Here is a 23903-nt window from a genome sequence, read left to right as displayed (position 1 = left end):
CTTGCCATGCAGGGCCACAAAACGAGGCCCAGAGTATCGTCCATACACCGCTGTGCTGTGAGGGTGCCGCAGATCACAACTGAAGAGGCTCTGCTACGAAAAGAAACGGCATACCAGACCATCACTCCTGCCAGTCTGGCCGTGCGGCGGGCGACAATACTAGTATCCCACTGCCGTCCGGAGCATCGCTACACATTTCTTCGGCCTGGAGTCTCATTGACTGCAGTAAAATTGTCTTCAGCGATGAGCCCCTCCTCGAACTGCGCCTCGATGACCAGAGAAGACGTGTCTGGAGACGCCACAGACATTTGTTTCTTTACACATGTGCATCACATTCACAGATTTCTGTCCCGCTCGAACAATTCTTTCGTGGCGTTTTCATTTTTATTTTCTTATTCCCCTGGCTTAGAGTGTATTTCTGAAGTCATGTAAATAAATAAACGTAGCACCTCTACAGTCAGTCTTTCTGAGGTACTTACTGGTACTGCCTAAGCTTATCTATACAGTTTCAGTTTGTATGTATGTTGTATGTTAACTGGGGACCTAGAAAGGACGGAGAGGCTCCGTCCCCGCCGCAGCCGCAGTGGTCCACAACCCCACGACGACTACGCAAATTTATACGCAACCAACGACGAGTACCGCAGTCCACTTCACCCCTCCGCCGCCCCACACAGAACCCAGGGTTATTGTGCGGTTCTGCCGCCGGTGGAACCCCCCAACACCCTCCCCCAGGGAACATCTCACACTAGACGAGTGTATCCCTTATGTTTGCGTAGCAGAGTAATGGTGGTGTACGCGTGCGTGGAGACTTGTTTGCGGAGCAATCGCCGACATAGTATAGCTGACGTGGGATAAGGGGAACCAGCCCGCATTCGCCGAGGCAGATGAAAAACCGCCTAAAAACCATTCACAGACTGGCCGGCTCACCGGACCTCGACACTAGTCCGCCGGGCGGATTCGTGCCGGGGACCAGGCGCTCCTTCCCGCTCCGGAAAGCCGTGCGTTAGACCGCTCGGCTAACCAGGCAGGCCAGTTTCAGTTTATTGCATTTGTGATTTTTTCACCTTTTATACAGTTACGTGATGCTAGTCTAATTATTTTATATAAATTTCGCAAAACAAAGGTTTGTTGTACAGAAGAGTGACTGTATATTGAGAAATTTTTTAAAAACATCTAGGTGAGAGTCCTGTGGTTATAAAACTTAAAACAGAGAAACAAATAATTACTGTCTTGTACAGAGCAATCGTTTTAAACAACTACTTTAACAGTTCTTGAAACAACGGATATTTGTATCACCAGTAATGAATAATGTTTATTTCCAATAGTCAAACATAACGGTAGATGGAACATTAATGCAGCTGTAGGCGATGTATCTTTAGCATCAGCTCAGTTCAGGCAGCTGTTTGTTAAGGAATATATCCGCCATGAAAGCCGCCGAATCCTTCGGAGTTCTCGTTCGGTTTGGGCTGTTGAAGTCCACCTCGTACAATCCGAATTTCTTCCTGCACAAAAAAGGGAAACTACAGTATGCATTCTTAGTGATATCAAATATTTAAGCGCAGCTACTTCAGATAAATTTCGGCATATACTAACTGCTACCCTCAATATATTAAAATCTTCGGAATCCTATTGATATGCGCTAATACATACTACTAACATGTTAGTTGCGAAAATCAACGATTACTGTATAAGTGTTTTCAAGGTAATTAATGGTCGGCGTTCAATGTTGATTGACGAAATATACTGACGAATGGGGAAGCGAAAGGTACGCTTTGAAGGGCTCCATGTAGACAGAGCAACAGATGTCGGAAGATATATGCTAATCTCAATTGCAGACATGTACGTGGAAGCATACGCAGTCTTATTCCGCAGCATTCATGAAAGCACAGAACATCGAGGCCACGGAACACGAATTAAGGATAAAATCTCTTTTCCTGAAACGTGGTATTATATCAACTATTTGTGACTTCCTCTTATGTTGATACGTGCTGTACAACAGTGTAAATCAAATGTCAGCTCTGTCTGTGGCCTAGGTTCTAAATTTATGATTTCTTAAGGTACGACATTCTTATTGTATAAGTTTAATTGGCGCGGATGAATTGCTAGAGCGTGCAGTATAAATCAATAAGTGGTATCGTCCGAAGAGTTTTGTTACATAGTATATATAACTGTGGTGTCCGTTCTTCTGAGGAAGAAGTTCCTGAGAATGTACGCTTGGAGCACAGCATTGCATGTTAGTGAAACATGGACTGTGGGAAAACCGGAACACATAAGAATCGAAGCATTTTAGATGTGGTGCTACAAACAAATGTTGAATATTAGGTAGATTGATAAGGTAAGGAATTAGGAGGTTCTGCACAGAATCGGAGAGAAAGGAAAATGTGGAAAACACTGACAAGGAGATGGGACAGGGTGATAGGACGTCTCTTAAGACATCAGAAAATGAATTCCACAGTACCAGACAGAGTTGTAGAGGGCAAAAACAATAGAGGAAGAAATTGGAATACATCCAGCAAACAATTGTGGAGGTAGTTTGCTAGTGTTACTCTGAGATGAAGAGGCTGGCACGGGAGAAGAATTCGTAGTGGGCCACATCGGTCCAGTCAGGAGACTGACGACTCAAAAAAAAAAAAATAAATAAATAAATAAAATAAAATAAATAAATAAATAAAATAAAAAAATCTAGACTTCCGGATGTATCTGAAATAACACACACTACACACACACACACACACACACACATATATATATATATATATATATATATATATATATATATATATATATATATATATATATATACTAGTGGTTATCACCACTGTGTCCGGATGACGCTGCTGTCAGCGGTTCTGGCTAGTAAGCAGAAGATTCTATTTCGAATACCAGACCGGCACAAATTTGCAACTTTCCGCATTGATTTAAATAATGCCCGGTAGCAGTCAATGCCTGTAATTTTGCTGTGTCCCCTAGTAAAGTTGGTCACTCGCATTAGAACCACAACCTAAGGGCAGTCGGTGCCAGATCCGGCCACGAATAAAGGGGGTCGTGGAAGACATGCCCTCAAGAGGTTCCGTAAGCCGCCGCTGCTGGATGTCTGCTTACGCCAGAACGCAGCGCCTCCCGCACTGCTCTTTGATAGCCGAGTCTGTTAGCAGCATCATCGTAGTTCAGATTCGTTAGTCAGAACTGTGTATCAAATTTGTAGTTAAACGTGTAACTGTATTTCAGTATTATGTAAAGTAATGAAGTTATCATTCTGTTCTGCGACAGTACAAAATATACAGGATGAATTAAAAAAGTCATCAAAGTTGGCATGTCTATATTTCTGAGACTAATAAACATATAAAGTGAATGTTTGTTTTTGATGAATGGGAAACTTAAAAAGTTTTTTTCATACCTTTTCGTAAGTGTTCAATACGCCCCCTTGATATGCACTGCATATGTCAATGAGGTATTCAAATTGTTCCCACACTGCAGCGAGCATGCCTTGAGTTACAGCTTCCACAGCTCCTGATCATTCATTCGTGTCTCAGTTCAATCATTGTTATTAGTAATGGAGGCACAGAAACAGAATCTTTTATAAATCCCCACGAGGTATAATCACATATAGTCAGGTCCAGTGACCTTGGGGGCCAGTAATGTAAGATCGTTGTGACCAATCCATCGGTCGGTTATCCTTTGATTTAAAAATTCCCGTACTTTCAGATGCCAGTGTGGTGGTGCCATATCCTATTAGTAAATAAAGTTGTTCTAATCAATTCCGACTGTGGGAAAAGAAAGCTCTCAAGCATATCGAGGTATGTGTTTTCTGTAATACTGTCCTCAGCATAGAAAAATAGACTATACGCCTTTTCCGGTGAACATGCACAAAACACACCGAATTTTGGACAGTCCCTCTCAAGTTGTACAACTTCATGTGGTTGTTCCGTACCCCTTATTCCCACGTTATGACGGTTCACCTTTCCATTGAAAAGGAATGTTCTCTCGTCACTAAACTCCAAGCGTGGAAAAAAAAAAAGTGAATCCTCCATCTTGCCAAGAAGGAAATTACAGAATTCCACACATTGTTTTTTGTCACCTTCACGAGGAGCTTGCAGCAGCTGAATTGTGTATGGTTTCATGTGTAAACGTCGACGCAACACACGCCGGACGGACATCGGGGACGTGTTGAGCTGTCGATCTGCACGGCGAACGGATTTCTGCTTTTTCTGTTTTCCCGACACCCTTTTTACTAGAACTGAAGTGGGCGCACACTGATGCTACCTAGCGGGAACCATGTAAAACTCGAGAGTTTGACCTTTCCAACAGTACGTTGTTCACGCGCACATTTCAAGTAACATAGTAGTTATGATTCTTTTAAACCGGATGACTCTTTTTGATACGCCCTGGATATTGTAATTCATGTAGACATGGATTAATCCAAAGTGAGCAGTCCACATCAAAGAATTTCACTAAACTGAAATAATATTCTTTATGTGTGTTGCAGTAACCTCCTACACAAGTAAAACTACTGACCGGTCATTACCATGACATATATATCACAGGTACCCGAATCAAAAAGTTCCAGTATTTCTCATGATGCTATTGTGTTTGGAAGACGTCCGAACACTACAACTACAGCAGATGTAGAGACTGCCCGAAATATGGTACATGACAGTCGGTGATTACCGACATATAACGTATCCGATGCCTGAAGAAAGAGTACGGTGTAAGTAACTGATTTAAATCGAAGGCTCATCCATTTCCGAAACTTTCAACAAATAGTCTAGTAGAATTAGTGTGCCGGTTTGCTATTGTGGGCAAGACTGCTGGTCACCATTTCATGAAGAAAAAATGATGCAGATGGTGTAAGCCGGTGGCGGAATATGTTTAATCTGAAAGATGATTATAGCAGGCTATTTTTGGGTTTAAAAAATTTTAACTACGCTTGTTACGCACGGAGATCTTTTTTGTGAGGGCTGTGCCGCGAACTACCTTCATTTCGGTAGCAATGAGATTAGGCCCTTTGCCTAACTTCCAGAGAATGAAAGCGATACATTACTTTACTGAAAGCATAGACAGAAATAAAGACAAGGATAATAGTGTGTGTACGTGGTGTAATTGTGGAACTTCTGTACAGCAACAGTTAATTAACTACCGACCCAAGCCTACGGTACAGTAAAAGAATACAATTCACCTCGTATGCTTTTACATGCCGCCTTGTACCTCCACTGACATCTACTGCTTCTATCGCTACTGGTGCCACCACTCTACAACCACTAGAAACTTCATCTGCAACCTACCTTATGCTATCCGACGGAGCAAACTTTGACTACCACTGTCAATTCCGCCCTCGCCCTCCACCTTCTCCCTCCCTAGAGCATGGGGAGAGCGACTGCTGATATGTCTCCAAATGGGTTCGAATCTCTCCAAACTTTTCATTCTTGGTATTTTCATTTGAATTGTCCGTCCGTATGTTCCTTCTACCTTTTAGCCAGCCCTCCATTGCTTTGTAATAGCCAGTCATTGAAGCTATTCATACAATAGTCATAGGACAGGTAGCTACTCTTATTTATTTTCTTTTTGTCCTGTATCCCATATCTGTCTTTCCCAGGATCATGGTTGCTTCTACAGCTCTGCATTTTTGTTGTAGAATTTGCTGCTTTAGCATTCTGCACTTCCATTCGATCTCATCTTTTGGACGCCAGTATTCATTTTTATCATTTTGGAATTTTTATATCAGTTCCGTTGCTTTCAGTGAGTAATAATGAATTAAGTATGGGTCCCCTAATTCTCAAACATAATTCACCACAGTTGTTGAATCCTAGATGGGTTTTTCCTTTTATTTTTTCTGAAACATATAAGGTTTATATTTATGTTAATAAATATGTAACATCGAATTTTTTATACTTAAATTACATATGTAATTTACCTTCTACTTTACACTGTGTGTGTTCTGTGGCTGCCACCCTAAATAAACCACATGACTAAATTAGCACCCATGTCATGTGCAAACATTAGGGATGTTAGGATATCGTCTGCATCGAATTTTTATGTATGATCCAACATTCAAACTACATAATCCGGTAAAAATCGTGGTATATCCCCCTTTTTCTCCTCAATATTACTGTAAGAGGTTTCTCGTGATCAGTGGCTGGTTTTTATTTGCGTGCAGACAGTGTTTTGAAGTTTTTGTGTATTTTAGAGAGACCTGTAAACATTAGCGAAAATTTTGTGAAGCTTCGGTATGGGGAAGTATTCGGTGAGTTTTATTAGTCATTAGCCATGTTTCGTATTTTAACAGTGTTTACTCAGCGTTGTTTCCGGCTCGTTTGTGAATACTGGGTTTCACGATAATGCTGTGACTTTAACACACGTTTCACTGCACCAAACTTGCATTCTTGACGATCTTCCGAGTGTCGTTTGTTTACTGTTTTCGTTTGGTTTGACTTTGATAAAGTTCCGTTTGTCTTCATTCTCTCTCTCTCTCTGTCTATCAGTCTCTTTCTGTGTGTGTGTGTGTGTGTGTGTGTGTGTGTGTGTGTGTGTGTGTTTTACTGTTCGCCTACAATGAGTAGCGAAACATGTTTGGGTACAAAAGCAAAACGATAGCAGCGTGCTTGTAAAAGGATGGATCGATACTTCATTTATTTGTTTCCCTTTTTGCCTGCTTACTTGCTGCCTTTGTATACTTCGTCCTTTCGTCGATGAAATGCAGTATCTCCTCTGTTATAGAGGGATTCATACTGGGCTTTATTTATTGGTCTATTTGACTGCTGGATTCACAATTTCATCTTTCTGCCTAATGCTCTGTTTGAAATTCACAACAACCATTATCTCTTTTAATTTACCCAGGTGTCATCTCCTCAATTCCGTAACTTCATACAGTTTCTTCAATTTGGCTTTGTAGTTAATTATGGTCAAAATCCACTTCTGCCCTACAATCGTTTGGCAGTTTTGGAATCGCTGTCTTACCATTATTTCATGTGTCTCAAACCTTCGAGTATTTCCACACCTCTTCCGTGTCTTCCAAGTGTACACAATCCATCAATGATTCTTAAACCAAGTATCTGCAATGATGAAGCAGTGGTTCCTGCAAAATTCTTCCAGGCGGCTTTCCCTTTTACTCCTTACCACAGTCAGTGTATTTTTTCCCATTACCAAATTCCAATGCCCCATAACAATTGAATCTATGTTTCCACTAACTGAATAAGTTCTCTCACCTCATTATATTTTCTTTTGATTTGATAAGCGCTGTGGGAGCTAGTACGCACATATGCTTGTACTACTGCGGTAGATATTGTCTTCACGTCGATGTGGACTGCGATAGTGGGTTCACTGTACAGCTCATCCTAGCAAACGCGTTTCTTATTTTCTTGTTCATTGTTAGACCTTATTATTCTTAATTGTATTTGTGTTGATTAGCCTATACTCGTCTGACGCAATGTCCGGTTCTTTATGCTACCGCACTTCACTAATTCCCACTCCACCGAACTATATCATATCCATTTCTCTTTCCGTATAGACCTAGATTTCTTTTTGTATAAAGTGCCAATGTTCTCGTGACCAGTCTCCTCACCCCTCCACCCTGTCCGTTATCCGGTATTACGAATAAGGCATTTTTTTACCTCGCTAATGTTTAACACAATACGACGCCGTCATCATACAAAAATGAACTCGGGAAATAGAATGGCTTTCGTTTCCCCTAATATTCAGTCCACTACAGTATCGACATAACAAAGCCGAGCTACAACGCCAGATTGGTCCATCATCCAGGCTGCGCCTCTATCGTCAGTTTATTCCTCAAGAGAATATCTACAACCTCTTAAATTTACCTATTTCATTTTGTTACACCCTGTAATAAAGTGGTTGGCTGCATAAACCATTTGCGGAATAATGCGAAGGGACTGGAGAATTTTTCATAATTCTGAAGACCCAAAAGCATCCTTGTTTAATACAAAGATGCACTGCCAGATCCTTACAATGTTTGTAGAGACAGTTTCTGAAGGAGGAAAACGTGCAGTTAAAATTGTGATTATGTTACGTGGGAATCGCAAAGAAAATCAGAGTTCTCGCATCACCTAGTATTTATTTGTCGAAGTTTCTAGGACGCCACTGTGTTTTTCCATGATAACAAAAGGAATAAGAGTGGTGTTCTTCAAATTTATCTAAGCTAGAGGCTAGACGATTCAAAATATTTGTCGTAGTGTATCTCTGCGATACTGGTTTTCAACCTTCAACTGCGTCCTTTTGCTGTGAGAGGTTTCTGCTTGCTTGACAGAGTCGACGGAAATCGACGTGCAGTTCAGAACAGGAAAATTTATGCGGGAAGTATAAGCCTAGGAATCTCGCAGAAACGAAATACAAAACTCATTGAGAAGTAAAAAGAACGTGCATGAACCCAAATTGATCGTTCTTTGAATGTAACCACTACTAACTGAAATGTTCCTTTCGGCTTTTCACCGGATCTTAGCCTTATTTTTATCTCAAAGTACTAGTTTTGACAAGTACACACCCTTTTATGATTTGTCTGTATTCATCTTTCTCAGCTATCGTAAGCACTTCATTGCGGGATGCGAAAGTACGTCTGACTGTAAAATACAAACTTAAGTTGTGTGAAATGTCACACATATTAAAGTACTATGGGCTCTCATGCCGTGGTCTAGGGATTTTCATGGATCAGCGTTTCATCCCCCTCTGCAGACATCTTCAAGGGAGGGGGAAGGGGCACGCGGGCCGGGTTGTTTATTCCATGAATGTGGTGCCCACACTCTGCCTCGCTACTGACGGCAGTAAAACTTCTGTGCTCCCACGCAAAGTCGTGACGTTGTATGTTTTCAGAACTTTGCGCTTTGGGTGTTGCGGTTGCTACGGTGGAATAGTGGCTCACAGGTTTTAGGAACGAAATCCAGATACCACTCCGAGCTACGCCATTCTACTTCCTGGTAAAATTATCAGCTTGTTTAAATATATCTTTAGCTTCTCTGTGAGCATATCGTAGAAAAGCGACTGAACGGACAACTGCAGAAGGGGAGAAACAGATCGGTCCACTGCTGTGGAATATGATTTGCAAGCAGGTAGTACGAGAGTGTGTAAAGGCTCCAGGGGCAGCAAAAACACGCTAATACGTTTGATCGGAAGGAAGAGGGCATAACATGGCAGCGCAGTGCGCTGCACCTGGTAATTAATTCGACCACGATGTAATTTCTCGGAATGTTTGAGTAAGTATAAGTCAGTACTAAACTGTTCATTCATTGTCATCGAGATGATTGAGCAAACTGAAACCTTACGAATCGTAAGGCTACAGATCAAGGTTGGAAAATGGTCGCACACAAATATGCCACGGTAGGTAGTTCAATGGAGGTAGAAGTAAAAACGATTTCTTTTTTGAGGATAGGGAGACGATTTTTTTCTGATTATAGTAAGTTACAAAATTGAATCAGACCCTTGTTCGTGGAAGACAAAGAGTAATGAATGGTATCCCATTTTTGTATAGGAGACGTTGATAGATAATTCAGCCAACGAATAGGGAATGCTTTTCTTTCTCCTCACACGATGAAACCTCTGCTCACCCCCACCTAACATTGGTGGTGAAAATTTTTCCACCACCAACTAATTGGTAGTCTAGAACCAGAGCACAGTAAGAGGGCGTGTTGAAAAGTAATGCCAACAAAATCTTGTATATGAAAACTCTTAAAGCATTGTCAACAAAAATAATTTTATTAACATTCTTCATCTCTACATATTTGCAGTCCTCTTCCGCTAGGGGACTCCAGTTTGCCGCCTGTAAAACGTCGATCTGTATCGTAACTATGCTGGTGAGTGAGGAACAGCGCATTGTAATCGAGTTTCGAATTCGAAAATTCCGTCCACACACGGAGCACCCTCTCTTTCAGCATGAATATGTCCTATCATCACACATAAGCGCTGCGACATCTGCAACAATTCGACCGCATGGGTTCACTGGCGCCGATCATCCTCCACAGAGTGTTTCGAGAACTTAAAAAGTACATTCGAGGACTTCACTTTGATAATGATGAAGCACAGGTGAGGTTGTGGCTGCGTGTACTAAGTCAAACAGACTGTACTGACAGGGTTTCAACAAACCGGTCTCTTGCTGGAAGATACCACTTTGCCGCCAGGGTGACTACTTTAAGAAGTAAGTATACAGAAAAGAAAATTCAGATTTCGAATGTTAATAACGTTTGATTCACTTAAACATGTTTAACATAGTTCACGTAAAAATTTTGGAGCATTACCCGTCAACACGTCATCGTAACATTGGCTACGTAACTGAATGAAATAACTGCAAACATAAGATTCAGTTGCGATACTTGTACTTTCAGTCTACTTGAATTCTGCTATGACTACGTCGACCTTCACGTTACGTAATTAGGTGAACCTTCTAGTGAGAAACTCTGTTGAGTATAATTTACCGTCGATAAGTTTTTCGCAATTTGATATCGAACACTGCAGATGATCCTCAGGTCTGCAGAGTATAATTCCACGTTCTCTTCAGTGTTCTCAGAACAGTCGTTTAGAAGAGAATGCTCATATAAATACCAAGGAACTAGTTTCATAGACCATTTTATGAAATGAATTAACCCGGCAAATTCGCATTAAGCGAAACGTGAGCTCGCCGGATAAAAAATTTCTCACCTCGATGCACACGCACAAATTGATCATCAAGCCCTTACATACAGGACAGGGACCGTGACACCAGCTGAATCTCTGGTGCACTGAAATCACTTGAGCATCAGAAAGTAGCGATAAATGTAAATACATGATAAGACTAATAGAAATGGCACTTGTGTTTCGCCTTGCCCATTTCCATAGGAGGTATGAAATTGCTGGATTTCTTGGTGTTTCGTGGCAGGCTGTTCAACGTGTGTACGAGCTGTGCTGTGGCCGACGTGGCCACGAGTCACGACGTCACATTCGTTTCACGGCTTGTGAATCAAAATTGCTTCCAAACCCGACAGGAACAGCTGCAGGTAGTGAATGAAGGTCCATCCCTACCTGTTAGCGTTGGAATTGTATGCAATGAACATTTGGAGTCGCTCACCTGGTCAGACGCCATTACTCAGAAAGGGAGGTAACTACGCCAACAGCTAAGTTCAACGGATTGGCAAAGCATGTGTCTGGGTTCCTCAACACTCCCCCACTACATTTCATCTCAACTGAACTAGAAACTCACGTGATTTGAACTCCACAGAAAATATGTGGCCCAAGTTGGAACAGCGGGTAAAATCTTTATCCTGAACCGCCGCAATTTGGTGGAACAGTGATTTATTCGACTTTGATGCGACGTACCTGCACGACATTGTGGATTCACTTCCAAAGCAAATCTAGGTGTTAAATTCCAGGAGCGTAATTTCACGCTATTAAATGATTACCAATTTTGGTCCGGTGAGCTTACTTTGCTGTAAATAGCACTTTAGAACGCTTATTCGCTGCTTAATAAAAAATATCCCTTATTTCAGAAATCAACCGTAAACACAGTTTTGGAAGAGATTAACTCTTTCTTTTTCCAAGCATTAATCCCGACTTGCGGGGTCTGCTGTTATGGTTAACCGGATTTTGCGTGTACCCAACAGTCTGCGTCTAGTGTAATCCATGGAAGGGTACGAACGTGTTTCAAAAGTCTGCGAGTCGTGTAACTCAGGCGGAACGTGATCACCAGCCCGATATTCACCTAGCTGAATGTGGAAAACCGCCTAAAAACCACATACAGGCTGCCTGACACACCGGCCCTCGTCGTTAGTCCGCCGGGCGGATTCGATCCGGGGCCGGCTCGCCTGTCGGAGTCCAGGAAGCAGGGCGTTAGCGCTTTTTTTTTTGCAGGAAGGAGACATGGTACATTGTAATTTTTTTGTTAGTAACAATAATATTTTATTTATTCATTAAATTTTGATGTCCCAAAAGAAAAATCATATATAAAAAGAAGGGAAAGAAATATAGGGCTGAAGTGACATCCTCGTCACTTCACTGGGAGTACATCCTACCCTCGAAACAACGTAAACCTGGGCCTCCCCACCGCTTCGGGGGGTTATGAAACATGCTGCCTAGAAAGTTCGCAAAATGCGTTTTATATTTAGAGTGGCGTCGGATGATTTCGTGTTGTTCTAGTAGATAATGCCAATAGTCCATGCCCGATATCAAGGTCCGCGTGAGCACGTAGTCGATGCGTGTCCTCCAATCCATCGGATTGCCGAAGTTTTTTGTGAGGAGAAAAATACAGCGTCAGGGAAAAATAAAGCGACCGTCGTGATCGTTGATTCGTCGGTGCGTCGGAGGAGGGCCATGATGCGTTGCGTCAGCCGCCAAACATCCTTTGCCCCACCGCACTGCAGTGAATGTTCGTCGGTGTCCTGCATGCCACATACAAGGCAGAGCGGGGAATCTACCATGCGAATGTCGTACAATCGTTGGCGGTTGACTGTCTTGCGGTTGATTAGTGTATACCATGACGATCGCGCTGCTGTGGTGAGGAGCTGTGTATGGACAGCTCGCCAAATCTGTCGCCAGTTTCGTGTTGGGTATTTAAGTTCGACAACATTGCTGCCATGATGACGCCGCAAGAATCGATATATCTCACGGGTAGTGGGGATTCTTGTAGAAGGTATCTGTAACTGAACATAACTAAAATCAACAAAAAATCGCGCGACGTGAGAAAAAGAGGGTAGCGTTCTCGCTTCCCACGCCCGGGTTCCCGGGTTCGATTCCCGGCGGGGTCAGGGATTTTCTCTGCCTCGTGATGGCTGGGTGTTGTGTGATGTCCTTAGGTTAGTTAGGTTTAAGTAGTTCTAAGTTCTAGGGGACTGATGACCATAGATGTTAAGTCCCATAGTGCTCAGAGCCATTTGAACCATTTTTTAAGAAAAAGAGGGCTAGATTGTGCCTACCGCCACCGGTGGTTCAAAGGACGTGGGAAGAAGCACATCCAGGATGGCCGACGTGATGGCGTGTTGCCGTTGGTTCCAAGAGCGTAGCGTCGCTCGCAGGTATAGAGCTAGAGCCTTGTTCCGCACATCCGTGTGGTTAAGTCCTCCAGAATGGTGTGGGAGAGTTAAAGTCTCGTATTTGATCTTAAACAACATTACTTGGCTGACATAGTTTCCAAAGGCCGCCATTAATCTGTCAGCAGTACCATGTAGCATTGGCAGTACCTGTGCCAGGTGCGGCAGTCGCGAGGCCAGGTGAACGTTAGTGTAGTCCACCCTCTGGAGCAGGTCGTGTGTTCGGAGTGAATTGTTGCGTATGTGCAATCGGACGTTCTGGAGGAGACGTTGATAGCTCGCCGCCGCTGATTGCCGTAGCGATCGGGTGAACAATACACCTAAGCATCGCAAGATGTCCACCGTCGTAAACGGACTGTGCAGAGCGTCCAGCCCTCGACCGATGTGCATGATCTTGGTTTTATTCATGTTGACCCTGCTTCCCGCAGCTACTCCGTACGTAGTAAGGAGGGTAACCACCTGACTTACTTCGTTCTCCGACCGGACGAGTATCATCAAGTCGTCGGCATATGCACGACACGTGAAGGAGCTCGCACGGAGTCGGACGCCTGTTGGAGTCCGTCTGAGAGTCTGCATCAATGGTTCGAGCGCTATTGTAAACAGTATCATCGACAAAGGACATCCTTGCCTAACTGAGCTGCAAACAGGAATCGTTCCCACCTCCATGCCATTGACTCTCACCGTCGAAGAAGCGCCGCGAAGGAGGCGCATGAGGACCGTAATAAAATCCTGTGGTATCGCCATGCGTCGCATGGTCGAGTCAAGGAAATCATGGTTGATCCTGTCAAAGGCACGATCAAAATCCACAGATAAGAACGCCGCTCGCATGCGACAATCTTCAGTCAGGGAAATTACGTCACGGTATTCGCCGAGGATAGAATGTATGTTGCTCCGAACCCCTAGGCAAGCCTGGTCTGGTGGTATTATCTTGGATATTACAGTCTTGAGCCTTGCCGCCAACATTCGCGAAAAGATCTTATAATCAGTATTGAGCATCGTGAGCGGTCTAAATTGATGGGCGCTGACAGTCGCTGTCGATTTCGGTATTGGTATAAGCAGTCCCGCCATGAACTGCGACGGAACGTCCGTGTCAGTGCTCAGTAACTGGGAGTAATCAATACCAACTGGGACATCATTAAATCTGCAAATGCGCGGTAAAATTCGAGTGTCAACCCATCTGGCCCAGGGGTTTTATGCACCGCACCCCTCGCGAGTGCGCCCCGGATGTCATCTTCCGTTAGGGGTTCCAATAGCGCCTCTGCATCCGGACCATACACCTCCGTTTGCATCTGTCGCAAAATTTCTTCTCCTGTCCGGTTGTCCGTCAGCGTCCCAGTGAAAAGGAGGCGGTAATGCTCCAGAAACTCAGCAGCAATGTCCTGTTGTGACGTCAAGGGCCGACCATCGTCATCATGGAGGACTGTGATTAGGCATCGGCGATTACGCGCATGTCCCTTGGACACATGATGCATGCCAATACGTTCTCCATCGACGTTGTCCAAGCACGGAGCACGGATCGAAAGTCCCTCCATTCGACGTCTCGTGATCGATAAAATGCAGGCCTGAATGCGATGGACTTCCGCTTGACGCTCGGGCGATGGGGCCGTGGAGGACAGGTCGCGGAGCACCATGTAGTAATTATCAAGTGTATCTCGGAGCCATTTCGCTTGTTCCTTGCCATACGTTATGAGAGCTCTTCGTATCGCCGGTTTTGTACACTGCAGCCACCACGAAAGAACCGCACGGTGCAGCGGCAGACGGCGAGTGCAAGTCTGCCATGTTTCTTCGATCCGCTGGCGACATTCGAGATCCACCAATAAGGAGGAATTAAGTTTCCAGGAACTATGACTTCGCCAGACCCGCTGCCGTGGGAGGGATAACGTGCATAAATATGCAAGGTGATCCGTAAAAGCTGTGGGCCAACGTTCAGCAGCCAACACGTGATCTCTTAATCCGTCAGAAACATAAATCCGATCCAGCCTGCTCGCCGAGTGGCTAGTAAAATACGTGTAGCCCTCTCGCTGCCCATGGATCTTTTCCCACGTGTCCATAAGGGCCATGTCCCGGCAGATCGTCTTCAATGCGTGGCAGGAGCTGAAATTAGGAGTTTGATCCTTCGGTGTGAGTACACAGTTAAAATCCCCCCCTACCAAGATGTGGTCATACCTCCCATGGAATAGGGGGGCAATCTCATCCAAGTAGAATCGTGCACGCGCCTGTCGACTGTCAGATCCGGAGGCTACATAGATGTTGACGATACGAATGCCGTTCACGGTCATAGCCAAACCCCGAGCCGAAGGAAGGTAATCGAGGTCACACATTGGAATCCCTTCCCGGACTAGTATCGCTGTGCCACGTCCTCCATCTGGAGTCGGCGCTAGATAAGTGTTGTATCCGTGCACGTCGGGAAAAGCAGCATTGCAGGTTTCCTGCATCAGCAGAATATCAACGTCCCGGAGAAGTTGCATCTTTCCAAGCGAACGTGCGGTGTTAATGTTCACTGTGCCCACCTTATAAGCTTGGTTCGTTGTCGTTGTCATGCTCGTGTCATGTCATTGAGAACTCCAAGGGCTTTAGTCCACTATTCGTGCTCAGAGGGGTGCCGCCAACGGGCTGCCCTCCTTTGTTGTCGTTCCGTGGTGTGCATCCTGTAGGTGAGTGGTCATCATTAGGGGGTGGCAATTCCTGTATGTCTTCGACTGGTTCCGCCCAGTCGCAGTGGTCATCCATCCGAGAAACGTCCTCTGATGTATTTCGACGTGGCTGCCGGGACATTGGTGTCCCTGACTCCTTCGTTGGCAGCGCTGTGTCAGTCGGTGTCAATGAAGAGGGACCATCTGAAAGGCAGGACACCCGGTCACCATCTGACGGATTCCTGTCAGCGTCCTCTAAACGCACGTATTCTGTGTCAGACAGTTCTTCGGCTAGGATACCTTCCGTGTCCCCTAAGATAGGGGGGGACGTATCACCCGAACTATGGCGACGCTTTTTACGACGCTTCGGCAATCGCTGTTTGCGTGCCCTGTCCTCTGCTGCCTCACTGTGTTCGTCGATCGTTCGTTGGTCCGTTGCCGGCGCCACTGTCTCGACCTCTACTTCCACGCCGCGTGCTACATGTGAGTTTTCGGAAGGTTCCTCCCTCAACTAACGTGACGTGGGTGTAGGGACATTCTCCGAGTCACCACCATGCTCCCGTAACTCGGTCTGCTCTTGCATAAACACGTCCTTGTCACGCCCCGAACTTGGCAACACCTCCCAGCGGGCCTCCGACACGTACGTCATCGGCAGTTGCATGGGAACTTCTCGCTGTGACGCTTCTCCATGTGGCAGCTGCACGACGCGGCGTTGTATGCACTCCGAGCGGATATGTCCTTTTCCACCACAGCCAGAACAGGTGCGTGGCTGGCCATCGTAGATCACAATAGCTCGACATCCGTCAATGTATAAATTAGACGGGATATGTTTAGTAAGGTCGATTCGCACCTTTCGCACGCCGTTTAGCACAGGATAGGTACTAGAACTTGCCCAGCGTTCAGGCGTATAAGTACCTTTCCATATGGTCGCAGCGATTCAGTGACCATCGATTCTGGCACCTCAAACGGCAATTCAAAGATCCGAATGACCCTCACACCCAATCCTGAAGGAGCTACTGTTACATCGCTGATATGGCCATCAGAGTGTCGAAATTTAAATCCTCTTTGAGCAGCGGAGAGAGTTCTTTCACACGCAGCTGCATCGGTCATCTTTACGTACATTGTACTGCTTACAATGGACAGGTGTATTCCAATTATGTCTGCAGCAGGTCAACGAACTTCTTCCCTCAAAAAACGCTCTATTTCGAAAGCTTTGGGTCTGGCAAATTCGATGTCGAACGTAAATTGGAGCGTGGCCTTTCGAAAATTGTGTGCCATGGCGATCGAGTCAGACAACAACACACACGAGTACCGGCGGTGTAAACACTTCCTCGTCCACGCGCGCCCGCTGCCGGGGCAGCAGTTCCGTGCCGCGCCACCGCCTAAAGCAGAATGTAGCTCTCGGCTACGCTGGCCGGTTTCTGAAGAGATTAAGTGATATGTATAATTGCGTTGCTCATGAAAGAAAGTGTAGTGAGAGTGCAAAACTACCTAACTTCGATTAACGTGGGAATTTAAAAATGTTCCATAATTGAGAATGACTTACGTGAATCCGGATGTCCATTCCAGGTTGTCCATGAGACTCCATGCAGTGTAACCAATTACTGGCACTCCATCAATATTCACGGCTTGCAGGAGAGCTGTTAGATAATCCTGAAATTGATGTTTGGTTTCTTCTTCATACAAGACACGTCAGGAATAGAGTTTAATAAGTGCCAAGAGAATCTTAGCAATAGGGCGTTGTGAGGTACTTACCGTGTAATATTGTATCCTATCTGTGTCATTTAGTCCACCGGTATTTCCGATTCCGTTTTCAGTCACAATAATGCGGTAGCCGGGATATTCGTTCACAATCCAGTTCAGTAAATTCCGGAAGCCCCAAGAATAAAACTGAAACATATGACAATGTATAACTATGAAATACTAAAAAGGGGAAATTACAAATATTAATTGCTAAACCAAATATATTGTGTTTGATTTTCCTTTCTCGAGGGCTTACTGTTTATGACATATGATCAAATATTCTTCGTTGAAGCATGTATATTGACCTAGTAAAAATGGTTCAAATGGCTCTGAGCACTATGCGACTTAACTTCTGAGTTCATCAGTCGCCTATAACTTAGAACTCATTAAACCTAACTAACCTAAGGACATCACACACATCCATGCCCGAGGCAGGATTCGAACCTGCGACCGGAGCGGTCACGCCGTTCCAGACTGAAGCGCCTAGACCGCACGGCCACACCGGCCGGCTATTGACCTAGTAAAAAATTAGGCCACTTCAAGAATTCCCGCGCAACATTATTATCTAGATATGAAGCCCACTATTTATAATGTAGGAACAATTATCAACAGAGAGAAAAGCGATTTAATGGATCACTTTATACGTGGATTGCAACATACAATAGTTGATTGTACAACTGTGGAAGTGAATTCTTATTGTAGCGACTGGTGTTGTTGGGTACAGATTAAAAGTACACAGAATACACAAATAGTGAGCTTTACCAACTGTCAAAATTGGTTTTACTCCTCATTCGTAGTAATTTAAATTTGTTAAATTCTTGGACGTTTGCGCCTCATCACAATGGCACAATAATAATTGTTGGCAGTTTGTGTACAACAGTGGCCATAGTATTTAAAATCACTTAAGATAACTTCAAGAATGTGGCAGTACCTTCACTCCAAGCAAAAACATTGAAATTTTCGTCGTCAGGACATTTCGATACCTTCTCTTAAGGAAATGATCTCCGACTGAGTGACCGCGTCTTCATTTCATTTTGCACAATTCAAACTATTTTTAATAATTACTAAGTATAACACTAAAAGAGATTTCGTTTTTAGCGCACACGTAATAACCTTAATAGGTGGATAATTTAGAATTTTAATATCTGAATTATATTTTCTTTTGTCGTTCAAAGGTGAATGAATTTCTACGTAACTACACTGTATTTATCTTGTTGCTAAACAACTATACACGCAACTTTTGTTTAATTTAAATGTTAGCTGTCGTTTAAGAAATCTGCTTTCACTAATTAACTCTGTGTTCGCGGTTGTTTCTAACCAAACATGAACTCTACGTTTTTAAGATGCCGTAGTTAGTTCTGGTGTGCAGTGCTGCTCCTGTCACAGACGGCTTCATTGGGGGAAGGCAGTTGAGTGGGAGACAGTGATTTGTGACAGATTCACAAGTGAGAATCATCAATAAAAGTGAGTGTTGCAAAGAGCCAGTTGGCTATCTGTACTAAAGTGACGTTTTTATAGGAAGTGGTCTAGGGGTAGCGTCTTTGATTCATAATCAAAACGTCTTCGGGCGCGGGTTAGATACCCGCCACTGCCTAAATTTTGATAAATAATCAGCATTGCCGACCGAAGACTTCCGGCATAAGAAGTCAGCCTCATTCTGCCAACGGCCTTGTCAAAGAGGGCGGAGGAGCGGATAGAGGTTCAGGGCACTCTCTTGTCCTAGGGGTGGGAAATTGCCCATAAAGGCGGGAGAATCAGCAATGATCAACGACATGAGGATGCAGAAGGCAATGGAAACCACTGCATTAAAGACACGTAATGTGTATCCACAGGACATGTGGCCTGTAATTGAAGAAGTGTCATGATGATCTCTCCATTGGCAAAAGATTCCGGAATAGTCCCCCATTCGGATCTTCGGGAGGGGACTGCCAAGGGGGAGGTTACCATGAGAAAAAGATTGAATAATCAACGAGTCGGGGCGTGGAATGTCAGAAGCTTGAACGTGGTAGGGAAACTAGAAAATCTGAAAAGGGAAAAGCAAAGGCTCAATCTAGGTATAGCAGGGGTCAGTGAAGTGAAGTGGAAGGAAGACAACGATTTCTGGTCATATGAGTATCGGGTAATATCAACAGCAGCAGAAAATGGTATAACAGGTGTAGGATTCGTTATGAATGGGAAGGTAGGGCAGAGGGTGTGTTACTGTGAACAGTTCAGTGACCTGGTTGTTCTAATCAGAATCGACAGCAGACCAACACCGACAACGATAGTTCAGGTATACACGCCGACGTCGGAAGCTGAAGATGAACAGATAGAGAAAGTGTATGAGGATATTGAAAGGGTAATGCAGTATGTAAGGGGGGACAAAAATCTAATACTCATGGGCGACTGGAATGCAGTTGTAGGGGAAGGAGTAGAAGAAAAGGTTACAGGAGAATATGGGCTTGGGACGAGGAATGAAAGAGGAGGAAGACTAATTGTGTTCTGTAACAAGTTTCAGCTAGTAATAGCGAATACCCTGTTCAAGAATCACAAGAGGAGGAGGTATACTTGGAAAAGGCCGGGAGATACGGGAAGATTTCAATTAGATTACATCATGGTCAGACAGAGATTCCGAAATTAGATACTTGATTGTAAGGCGTACCCAGGAGCAGATATAGACTCAGATCACAATATAGTAGTGATGAAGAGTAGGCTGAAGTTCAAGACATTAGTCAGGAAGAATCAATACGCAAAGAAGTGGGATACGGAAGTACTAAGGAATGACGAGATACGTTTGAAGTTCTCTAACGCTATAGATACAGCAATAAGGAATTGCGCAGTAGGCAGTACAGTTGAAGAGGAACGGACATCTCTAAATAGGGCCATCACAGAAGTTGGGAAGGAAAACATAGATACAAAGAAGGTAGCTGCGAAGAAACCATGGGTAACAGAAGAAATACTTCAGTTGATTGATGAAAGGAGGAAGTACAAACATGTTCCGGGAAAATCAGGAATACAGAAATACAAGTCGCTGAGGAATGAAATAAACAGGAAGTGTGGGGAAGCTAAGACGAAATGGCTGCAGGAAACATGTGAAGACATCGAAAAAGGTATGATTGTCGGAAGGAGAGACTCAGCATACAGGAAAGTCAAAACAACCTTTGGTGACATTAAAAGCAACCGTGGTAACATTAAGAGTGCAACGGAAATTCCACTGTTAAATGCAGAGGAGAGAGCAGATAGGGGGAAAGAATACATTGAAAGCCTCTATGAGGGTGAAGATTTGTATGATGGGATAGCAGAAGAAACAGGAGTCGATTTTGAAGAGATAGGGGATCCAGTAATAGAATCGGAATTTAAAAGAGCTTTGGAGGACTTACGGTCAAATAAGGCAAAAGGGATAGATAACATTCCATCAGAATTTCTAAAATCATTGGGGAAAGTGGCAACAAAACGACTATTCACGTTAGTGTGTAGAATATATGAGTCCGGCGACATACCATCTGACTTTCGGAAAAGCATCATCCACACAATTCCGAAGACAGCAAGAGCTGACAAGTGCGAGAATTATCGCACAATCAGCTTAACAGCTCATGCATCAAAGCTGCTTACAAGAATAATATATAGAAGAATGGAAAAGAAAATTGAGAATGCGCTAGGTGACGATCAGTTTGGCTTTAGGAAATGTAAACGGACGAGAGAGGCAATTCTGACGTTACGGCTAATAATGGAAGCAAGGCTAAAGAGAAATCAAGACACTTTCATAGGATTTGTCGACCTGAAAAAAGCGTTCTACAATATAAAATGGTGCAAGCTGTTCGAGATTCTGAAAAAAGTAGGGGTAAGCTATAGGGAGAGACGGGTCATATACAATATGTACCACAACCAAGAGCGAATAATAAGAGTGGACGATCAAGAACGATGTGCTCGTATTAAGAAGGGTGTAAGACATGGCTGTAGCCTTTCGCCCCTACTCTTCAATCTGTAAATCGAGGAAGCAATGATGGAAATATAAGAAAGGTTCAGGAGTGGAATTATAATACAAGGTGGAAGGATATCAATGATACAATTCGCTGATGACATTGCTATCCTGAGTGAAAGTGAAGAAGAATTAAATGATCTGCTGAACGGAATGAACAGTCTAATGAGTACACAGTATGGTTTGAGAGTAAATCGGAGAAAGACGAAAGTAATGAAAAGTAGTAGAAATGAGAACAGCGAGAAACTTAACATCAGGATTGATGGCCACGAAGTCAATGAAGTTAAGGTACTACCTAGGTAGTAAAATAACCAATGACGGAAGGAGCAAGGAGGACGTCAAAAGCAGACTCGCTATGGCAAAAAAGGCATTTCTGGCCAAGAGAAGTCTACTAATATCAAATACCGGCCTTAATTTGAGGAAGAAATTTCTGAGGATGTACGTCTGGAGTACAGCATTGTTTGGTAGTGAAACATGGACTGTGGGAAAACCGGAACAGAAGAGAATCGAAGCATTTGAGATTTGGTGCTATAGACGAATGTTGAAAATTAGGTGAACCGATAAGGTAAGGAATGAAGAGGTTCTATGCAGAATCGGAGAGGAAAGAAATATGTGGAAAACACTGATAAGGAGAAGGGACAGGATGATAGGACATCTGCTAAGACATGAGGGAATGACTTCCATGGTACTAGAGGGAGCTGTAGAGGGCAAAAACTGTAGAGGAAGACAGAGATTAGAATACGTCAAGCAAATAATTGAGGACGTAGGTTGCAAGTGCTACCCTGAGATGAAGAGGTTAGCACAGGAAAGGAATTCGTGGGGGGCCGCATCAAACCAGTCAGTAGACTGATGACCAAAAAAAAAAAAAAAATAGAAGAGGACAGCACTGCTGTTACGTAGTAGTCACGTGAGAGATGTGGGAAAGCAAATATTAGGAAACAAATATGGAATCAAGCTTAAGAAAGTGAGTTTTATTCCTATTCCTTTTATTCATCTTTAACTTTTACATGGACATCATTATCAATCATGTCACAAAGGTCTTCAAGACAAGGCCATATCTTAGCCAGGTGGAAAAGATGTGGGTTTTCTGGGGAAAGACTTTGAAAAAGAGGATTACTTTGCTGCTGTGGGAAGAATAGGACGCTGGCTACTCTATTAATAGTAATGTGGCATAGATAGTGTTAGCAACAAACCGAACAGATGTAGAAATTAACCTCTTTTGAAGCAAATTTTGTACCAGTTCTATTACTACTTTATTACACGAAATACGAACCGACTTCTAAGAGTTTTTACTTGCAACTTGCCACCAAACCTCCGATTCTTCTTTGTTTGTTCGTGTGAAATGAAATACGAGCATTTTTCATCTCCCCTGTCACTCTCAAGTTCTATAAATTATCTTGATGCGTACTTTTACGTATGTAATGGAATGGAATGCCGAGAGTATTCGTTCTGTAGTTCACAGAACACTTGTTGAATTAATCTTTTTTCCATCGGAGAATCCGAAGTTCCAGGAAGCAGTCGCATTTGACTCCATCCTGTTTCCTTGGAGAACACCTCTGGCTAACAGTTAGTAATTATGTTTTTCCAGTTTACCACGTGCAATTTTTGCGAAAGAAAAATTTGGCACCCTGTTAGCAACATAACGGTGCGGAACAAAAATTAAATAAAAATAAAGCAGAGTTAAAAATTTATTATGTAATAACTTGAGCACAGTGTTCTCAGAAAAAAACTAATGGAGTGATTCCAGCTTTATATTAGGTTATCGTTAATGAGAATCGTATCCTAACTAACATTTGTTTGCAAAACGTGACTTGTCACTGAAGTTGGTCGTAATATACTGTGGAAGTTCGTTTATGTGTCCTGAGAGCAACGAAAATTTCAATATAGACTTCAGCCTTAGCTCTGGCTGAAAAATCTGACTTTGTATTCAAATACATACAGAAAATACCGTTAACCTTAGAAATTTCAGTTCTCTTACAGCAATGAGTTTTAACTAAAACCTCTGTGTAAAACAAGCCTCTGTTATTCTATAGACACCACAAAAGGAGTAAAGATGATTCTTGAAACCGTACGGCAACTGCCGGTTGCCGCACTTAATACGTAGAGTTATGTCATTCTATTATATTTGCCTTGTGTTATTTATATGACCTTGATTTTGGTTTTTGAATTTTGTGGTCTGATTTCTGCGAGCATGATGAAATAGCTTTTTGTCATGAGCGATTTCTCATCACCCTATTACTTTCCGTCACTAGTTAGGAAAAGAATGATCACACTACTTAATAGCGTTTTTCTCCTTGAGCTGGAAACGGAACTTTCTTACTTCTTACGTCTCAGAAGTGTGGAAAATACGAATTATTCACATCAGACTTTGTTTTTATGAATCTTCCAGTAATACTTTGAAAGTTACGTATCTGAAGTCAGTAAAATTCGTAAGTTACATTTTCTGTTTCACAATGTAAGTTAAAAAACAGAATTCATATTAAATTTGATCTATACAAGCTATTAAATGTGGAGCGTGTGCATTACATGTGAGTAGCTTTTCGAGGTGTAGCACTTTCGCGAACCAACTCC

General features: G+C 43.3%; 1 protein-coding gene across 1 annotated transcript in view; it reads right to left on the bottom strand.

The window, feature by feature from the left end:
- Window positions 1-1243: 1243 nt before the first annotated feature.
- LOC126198858 (myrosinase 1-like) overlaps window positions 1244-23903 on the bottom strand; it is an 89474-nt gene continuing 66814 nt past the window's right edge. Inside the window, exons 9-11 of the mRNA XM_049935447.1 lie at window positions 17387-17521; window positions 17178-17284; window positions 1244-1502 (exon numbers count right to left, since the gene is read on the bottom strand). Coding sequence (XP_049791404.1) covers window positions 1382-1502; window positions 17178-17284; window positions 17387-17521 — 363 coding nt within the window. The 3' untranslated portion in view covers window positions 1244-1381. The remainder of the gene's footprint in view (window positions 1503-17177; window positions 17285-17386; window positions 17522-23903) is intronic.

This window comes from Schistocerca nitens, chromosome 8 (genome assembly GCF_023898315.1).
Source record: "Schistocerca nitens isolate TAMUIC-IGC-003100 chromosome 8, iqSchNite1.1, whole genome shotgun sequence".
NCBI lineage: Eukaryota > Metazoa > Arthropoda > Insecta > Orthoptera > Acrididae > Schistocerca > Schistocerca nitens.
The sequence above is the reverse complement of the archived record's forward strand: the minus strand, read 5'-3'. Positions and strand labels throughout refer to the sequence as shown.